An 8,546-nucleotide genomic window follows, 5' to 3' on the forward strand; every position below is an offset into this window, starting at 1 on the left:
CTCTCTTTCTCATCTCTAGAGTAGAAGACACTCCAGCAAAAGAGGCAGAGAGAAGAGATAGAAAGGCGGGGTATGTAGGGGCAGGACAGGAGGGAATGGGAGGAGAAAAATGAGAGCTGGTCACATAAATTAGTGACATTTTCTTCTGACCCCAAACCTTTGAACAGTGCAAATGTATATATATGAATATTTCAAATTGCAAAAAACTCTGTCTTTTTTTCAATGAGCATTACATCAGGCTCCTATGTTTAGGTTCAGTAATTGCACTTTAATGGCAATGAAAAGGTTTATAGTCAGTTATTGAAATGTCTTCTTTTCAAAAATGTCACTGATAAGAGTAAAATTCAAAACAAAAATGCCCATTTAAAAGAAATCTGCATCTAAAGTCTTCAGTTATGTACAGTCAAACCAAAATGCATTCAGACACCTTGAACATTTCATTCATTAATACAGTTTATTCACTATAGTTTAAAAAATGGTAGTAAAATATGACAAGATCTCAGAGTTACACTGTGTCAGAAAAAAAGTATCTTATTTATGTCAGATAAAACTTAAGCAAAACATGGTCAGGTCAAAATGTTTGAATAATTTTTGGTTCCAAATTTTTTATCAATTTTACTGGTAGTCCACTGTATGAAGTATTTTGGGGTATAATATGTCACAGTTTACTTTATTTTGCTATCCTCACTTACATAAATGAACTACAGTGTCCTGCACCCACTGGTAAAAATATCAGAAATGTCTGAATAATTTTTGATTTGACTGTATGTATGTACAGTGGTGGTCAGAATTATTGGCACCTTTGGTGAATATGAACAAAGATGACTGTAAAAATAAATCTGCAATGTTTATCCTTTTGATCTTTAATTCAATAAATTAACAAAAATCTAACCTTTCTTTGAAGGAAAAGAATTGAAAGTGGGGGGAAAATCACATTATGAAATATTTTTTTTTTATCCAAAACACATTGGCCACAATTATTGGCACCCCTAGAATTTCTTATGAGTAAAATATCTCCAAAGTATATTCCCATTCATATTTAAATTTTTTAGCACACCAGGGTGACTAGGAGCATGAAATTGTCCAGCCATGACTTCCTGTTCCACGGGAGTATAAACATGAGAAATGAGAAAAAAACCAAAGAATATAGTTCTGATGTGCAGCAAAAGATTGTTGAGCTTCACAAAACAGAAAGTGGTTGTAAGAAAATACCGAAGCATTGAAAATCCCCATTTCCACTATCAGGGCAATAATTGAGAAGTTCTCATCAACTAAAGATGTCACAAATCTGCCTGGAAGAGGACGTGTGTCTAAATCGTCCTAATGTGCGGTGAGGAGGAAAGTTTGAGTGGTCAAAGACTCTCCAAGGATCACAGCTGGAGAATTGCAGAGATTAGTTGAGTCTTGAGTCTCAGAAAGCCTAAAAAAAAAGATCAAACAGCACCTACATCCCCACAAGATGTTCGGGAGGGTTTCAAGAAAAATCCTCTGCTCCAGAAACAATCTCCAGCATATTCAGTTGTCAGACACGACTAGAACTTCAAACGGGACCGGCTTCTATGGTCAGATGAAACTAAGTCCATTGCTGCTTTTTGGCAGCAAACCCACCAGATGGGTTTGGTGCAAACGGGTATAAAAAATACCCCATTCCCACGGTTAAATATACTGCTGGATCTTTAATGTTGTGAGCCTATTTTTCTGCTAAAGGTCCTGGACATCTTGTTCAGATACATGGTATCATGGATTCTATCAAATACCAACAGATAAAAAATCGTGGTTGGATCTTCCATCAGGACAATGATCCAAAACAAACATCAAAACCAACACAAAAATGTGTCACTGAACACAAAATGAAGCTTCTCCCATGGCCGTCCCAGTCCCCTGACCTGAACCGTAAAGAAAATTAGTGGAGTGAACTGAAGAGAAGAAGCACCAACATGGAGCTGGGAATCTGAAGGATCGAGAGAGATTCTGCATGAAGGAACGATCTCTGGTCAGGTGTTCTCCAAACTCTTCAGGCATTATAGGTGAAGACTCAGAGCTGTTATCTTGGCAAAAGGAGGTTGTATAATATTGAATAAAAGGGTGCCAATAATTGTGGCCAACGTGTTTTTTTGAGAAAAACATTTATTTCATAATGTGATCCCCCCACTTTCAATTCTTTTCCTTCAATGAAAGGATAGATTTTTGCTAATTTTACGAATTAAAGATCAAAAGATCATATATTATCTATGTTATCTTTGATCATATATTCTGACCACCATTGTATGTATGTAAATACATACCTTCACCTTCTAGTCGTCCATTTCTTAAATGTTCCTGGAATGTCACAAATGAGATTATAGAAGTACAAATATTTCTTTATCTCTTAATTAATAAAAGCATGTGATAAGATTTTGTTTTTGAGGGAAGAACATTTAAGGCACATGTGTCTCTCTTCTTTTGCACACAAAAAAATACTCCAATCTGTCATCTACCAGAATAAAAGAATATCAGGTAAGACTCCAATGGGAAACTATATGAATCTATAAATTGGTTTCTGAGCAGCACATTTCTCCTTGGACTCATGAGTCCACCAGTAACAGCTTTTCAGCCCTGCTAACTCTGAACCCAAAGGACCAATCAAAACCTATCACTCTTCTATCTTTTGAGCCCAGTGGACCAATCAAAACCCTAGCTTGTTGTAACCCAATCACAGTCATTGTACCAAGTCTGAAAACAATCAATGTCAACAGATGCTGATTCTCTGTAGAAAAAAATAAAAAAAAAAAATTTTGCGAATAAATTATTTACAGTCAATTCACAGAAATTTGCAAAATGTTTATTTATATATACACACAAACAAACATATATATATATTCTTATCTGAGCAAAAGGCAGTTTATTTATTTATTTTTTTTTACATTTTGGATAATGCAAAATAGAAAAAGATTACAGAAACTCTAAAGACCTAGGGCTGATAAACTGGGGATTTTACTGCCTTGGAAGAAATGAAACGATTTTATTCAAATCATCATCTTGATCACATGCATTTTAAGATACAAATTCCCACAGTATCCATTGAAGCAGAGGCCAAAATGTGTGTAGCAAGAAAGAAAAAAAAAGAAGTCACAATTTTTACCCAACAGCTGTCTGATACCAACTCTGATGTAGGTTAATGTAGCTACATTGGCATAAAATGTATTTGAGAGACAAGCAGATATTTAAAACATGAACTTAAATAAAATGAGTAATGTTACAAAGAAATGTTACACACAATATTATAAGCTTTAAACCAATTATTATGGACTGAGGCAGCAGCGTTACCATACAGCGTTTCTAATTTTTGTGTTTCCAGCGTGTCATTACAGTTTGGTTTCGGCATGTTATAGTGGATATGGAAAGCTGCACACCCTCACACATCTGCACACACCCCTCAACTGCATAAAAAGAACTAAACAAATAAACAATGAGGCCAATATTTCCTGGGGTCAGTAAACGGGGGATATGTTTCTCATATACTCGCACATACATACATAATCTCTCTCTTACACACACCCGATTCTTCCTTAAACCTGGTCTCTGAGTTTGGCCAGTCTCTGAGAGAGTTCGTCCTATGGTGAGAAAGATAAAATCATTATAGCACATATATTTCATAGGTTTGTTAGTATGTTGTCTGTATTTATGGGTATGTATTATATACCTGTTCTGCAGATGCTACGCTGGTTCCCACTGATCCTGTCTGACCTTGAGGAAGCTCCATATTGAGGTCCAGCCTAAAGACACAAGAACAGACACTGTTTGTTTTAATCTTGTTTTTAACAAGATTTTAAACTTTACAGACAGTTTTAATTTTTGTTGTAAATTGTCTTTACTGACAGGAGTTATCAAATATACCCTTTATGGTCTAGATATCAATAAGGGTTGTTTAATGGTCATTTAATAATGGTTATTAAATCATAGATATATGATCTATATAAGATATATAGTACTAGAAACAATAATAATTATAATAATAAAATATAATATAATAATAATAATAATAATAATTAAATATTAAATATAATAATAATAATAAATATATTTATTTAAATATAATACTGTTAACAAGTTTTTTTAAGAATTTTAAGAAATTTTTTTAAGAAACTTTAAGAAATTAATACTTTTATTCAGCTAGAATGCATTGAATTGATCATAAGTGACAGTAAAGACATTTATCATGGTACAAAAGATTTATATTTTAAATAACTGCTGTTCTTTTCCATTTTGTTCATCAAATAATCCTGAATAAATATATGTTTGTTTCCACAAAAGTATAAAGCAACATATCCATTTTCAACATTGATAACAAGAAATGTTTCCAGAGCAGCAAATCAACATATTAAAATGATTTCTGAAAGAACCGTTTGACACTGAAGACTATGTAGAAGTAATGATGCTGAAAAGTAATGATGCTGAAAATTCAGCTTTGCCATCACAGGAATACATTACAATTTAAAATAAATTCAAATAGAAAACAGTTATTTTAAATTATAATATTTCACATTACTGCACTTTAATCAAATAAATGCAGCCTTGGTGAGCATAAGAGACTATATATAAAAAATATATATTGTACCACCCCCAAAATTTTGAACAGTAGAGTGTATATTATGGTAGAGTATTTCCTCATTAATAAAAAATAATGAATTTCAGCATTTAAAATGTTCTTACCCAGCCTCATCCGCCATTTCCATCATCAGAGTATCGACTTGACCCTAAAACACACCACAGTGTCAGTAAAGGCAAAACAACTACTATGTTAGTGTATATATGGGTTACAGTCATTGTAGTGCGAGTGCATGTATGACCTGTGGTGTGGTCAGTGTTGTGGTACTGCTCATTGTGTCTTCCATTTGAGCCGTCTGTACGTCCAGAGTTTCAAATTGACGCTCAAATTTATCCATCAGACCTGAAATCTGACCAATCAAAACACAGAGAATAAATACAGAGGCAATAAAATAAAGACAAATCAGTGCACTACAGGTCAGGGCTCCAGACTGAGGTTGCACTGGTGTGACAACCATGTTGCCCATCTGGCAAGAGCTGCCATTTCTGTTGCATATAAAAAACATCAAATGGCAAACGTAAAGAAATCAGAACACAACCGCGCTTCTGGTTTGAGCTGCACAGCGAGTACAGTTTATCAGCTCGGACCAGCGTTAGGAGATCAAGTGAGAAAGCATTTGAATTTGCCATTTGAATTGCTGCGAGATCTAGAGAGAAGCATTCAAACTCAGCGCAGAATTCTCTGTTAAACCACGGATATCAGATCAAACAGTACTCCGGTGGAAACCAGGAGAAATATTGTGCCATGAATGAACAAGTTATAGAAAGCTTTTCAGTCCATAAATCACCAACATTCACCATGGATTTAATGTAGCTAACTGTAAAGCTAACTATAATCATGGTTTTGTGGCAGAAATAGTTGAATGTTTTTACATTCTTAATATCAGAGTTCATACAACCTTTTGAGAGTGAAATTCAAGCACTTTTCAAGGACTTTCAAGTGCTTCACACATTTTCCAGCACTTAAAATCTATAATTATTATCCAATTTAAATGTTATTTTTAATGTGATGACCAAGAATAAAAAAAACAACAACTAATTTTTATAGAAAATTTTTCACGTTACCGTCGTTAATATTAATTTTTATCTGCATCTCTACTCAAGCTCAGTGCTTTACAGTCAAATATGCATTTCCAAGAAAAAAACATGTAATATTATTAGTTGCTATACTTATTAAAGGGGTCCTTGATTATGATTTCACTAACTTTAGTTAGTGTGTAATGTTGCTGTTTGAGCATAAACAACATCTGCAAAGTTATGATGCTCAAAGTTCAATGCAAAGGAAGATATTTTCTTTTACAGAAACCGCTTTTTAAGGACAACAACAAATGGCTGGTGGGGACTACAAGCAGCTTCTTCCCAGGTTGGTGACATCACAAACCCCAAAATTTACATAAACCCTTCCCCAGGAACAGGCAACAAAGGGGGTGAGGCCATGTTGGGCAGCTTTAGAGAAGAGTTGTTGTAGTAGAGTGTTGTTAACATGCCGTCATTTTAAGCCGGACTGCTTCACAAACGAGGGTCAATCAATGCTGGATTTGCACAAAACTTTTTGCTCTTTCAGTCACGTAAATTATGCGTTTACATTCCATCTCCATTATCACGAAACCCACAACACACCACAACAAACAAAGCTCCAACCACAGCATCCTCCATCCACCGGTTTTTAGTGTTTGTAAATGCCGCGCTTAAAGATCGCCATTGTCGGCTGCTTCAGAGTTCCTATTCCCGGTGCGAATACAACCAGGAACATGGCCGGGGGAGAAATTAGTTCTCGGGGGAACTATTCTAGTGGCTAGTTCCTAGAACTGAGTACCTAGAACTATTCGGTGCGAAAGCCACTTTTCTCTCACCTTTTCAAGGTTCATGCTCTTCAGGGTCGCATCCATGCCCTTCACAACCCCAGCCATAGACTTGGTGACCTGGAGAATAAAAGTCAAAAGTAAACTATTAAATCTGTTGGATATACAATTGAGTATATCTGGTTTAAAGGGAGAAAACCATTTGTCTACCTGGTTCATGGTGACAGCCGTCTGTACTCGTGCAGCCACCGCATCCACTCTTGCGCTCATTCTAAGGAAGTTCACTGATTGGTTCTTCTGGCGGATAGCGTTTTCTGCATGTATCCGTGCAACCTCCATATTGCCCTTCTGGATCGCCTAAGTAACCAAAGCAAGCAGTGAGCTTCATCTGACGCATCTGTGATTTAATTATATGCTATAATTATGGAACATTTACTTTTAAATATTGAAGTAATTAAATGCGGTTACTCAACATACTGATACAAACATACTCAAGTATGTTTTTGGCTAGATATTTTGACATATAGATTAGTATATTGTTTGACAATTTGTATATATTATTTCACTTAAGTCTAATTTCTCAGTACTTTTTACTATGCAGATAGAAAATATCCTGATAGAAACACGTAAGATTCATAAAATAGCTCAGAATTCTGTGTGAAGCTGTTGGGTGAAGATGCTATTGCACAGGTCAAGGTTACTTCCTATGAACTGATGGATTCTCTAATGCCATTTAGTAGATGTTTGTGTTTTGTCTTCGTTTACCTTCTTGACTTTGAGCTTCTCTGCCTTCTCTTCCTTGTCGCATTTTTTGGAGCTCCGCTGAAGTTCTTTGGCTGCAAACTTGAGGTTAAACAAATGCTCTGAAGTCAAAAGTCAAGGAAAAGATTTTAAAGTAATCACGTTTGTTAGTTGATGATCTGATACCTATAAAATATGTCCAATACAAGCCTAAACAACGTAACAATGACGACTACAATATGAACAATGTAGACCTACACCGTCTCGAAACTTGTCAAACTAGTCTGACAGGCTGGATTCAGAGTTTAACTAAATAACACATAGGTGGCGTCATTACGTAATTCTACGTCACAGTCGTACCTGGCCGATTTGATCATGTTTTAGAGCACAAAATTATCAAAATACGAACTTCAAACTTCATAATTGAACAAAAATATAAACAGTATGATGAGTTCGCAAACTCGTTTAGCGTACCGCTTTAAATCGTTTTCTACATTAGAACCCGAAATTCACTCTCTAAATCAATTACCTCCAGTGACGCGAAAAGAAATCTCGAAAGTGCGATTAGATTTAACGGCTAAAATGTGACCCGACCTATTAGTATACAACAAAATGTTGCCACGACCGAGTTCAACTCATAAATAACTCTCAGTGAAGTGTTTACGATCCCAGCGACAGTAAAGTTAAAGTGAATCAGGACCGGGCCCGACCCCTCCGGTCCGCAAGGATACTCTCCATGGCCGACATAAAAATCCGGTTATGCTCCTGGTTCTACTCGAGGAAGTGTGACGATTTGATGGGGATAGTTTTCAGTCTAGTTTTTCCCCAAGCTCTTCGTGTGAATCAGTAACTGTCCCCGCTCTGTTTGTGGTAATTTCCCTGTATTCACTTCCGGCTTCTCCAAACAACTGGAGTGATGTCACAGTCATGCGCTCAGGTCAGCAAACGCGATGATGTCACAACTCTGTCAAAACAGCGAACGATATATAAATATATACACATAAATATACACATACACACACACACACACACACACACACACACACACACACACACACACACACACACACACACACACACACACACACACACACACACACACACATAATATATATATATATATATATATATATATATATATATATATATATATATATATATATATATATATATATAAAAAAATGTGTGTATGTGTACATACAGATAGATACATGATAGACAGACAGATAGATTATCTGAGTAACTGTACAGACTGAGCAATCACTCTGACTATAGAAACTGTCAGATACAGACAGAACAGTGCCCAGAAAGAGCCCCATCTGCCTATACTGCAACCATGCAGAAGTAGAGACAGAGCAACACTTGCCCAACAGCTACTGCCCAACTATGGAGAAAATAGAAAGACATTTTATACAA

At 35.8% G+C, this 8,546-nt stretch overlaps 1 protein-coding gene across 1 annotated transcript; it reads right to left on the reverse strand.

The window, feature by feature from the left end:
* Nucleotides 1-2,806: 2,806 nt before the first annotated feature.
* Nucleotides 2,807-8,056, reverse strand: chmp1b (charged multivesicular body protein 1B). The gene is made up of 8 exons (XM_067406033.1): nt 7,862-8,056; nt 7,155-7,252; nt 6,600-6,746; nt 6,441-6,509; nt 4,830-4,937; nt 4,693-4,736; nt 3,683-3,755; nt 2,807-3,593 (listed from the first exon to the last, which is right to left on the reverse strand). The coding sequence occupies exons 1-8, from the start codon at nt 7,875-7,877 to the stop codon at nt 3,549-3,551; spliced, it is 600 nt and encodes a 199-aa protein (XP_067262134.1). The 5' UTR covers nt 7,878-8,056; the 3' UTR covers nt 2,807-3,548.
* Between the last annotated feature and the right edge of the window lie 490 nt (nt 8,057-8,546).

Source organism: Chanodichthys erythropterus, chromosome 13 (genome assembly GCF_024489055.1).
Source record: "Chanodichthys erythropterus isolate Z2021 chromosome 13, ASM2448905v1, whole genome shotgun sequence".
Classification (NCBI taxonomy): domain Eukaryota; kingdom Metazoa; phylum Chordata; class Actinopteri; order Cypriniformes; family Xenocyprididae; genus Chanodichthys; species Chanodichthys erythropterus.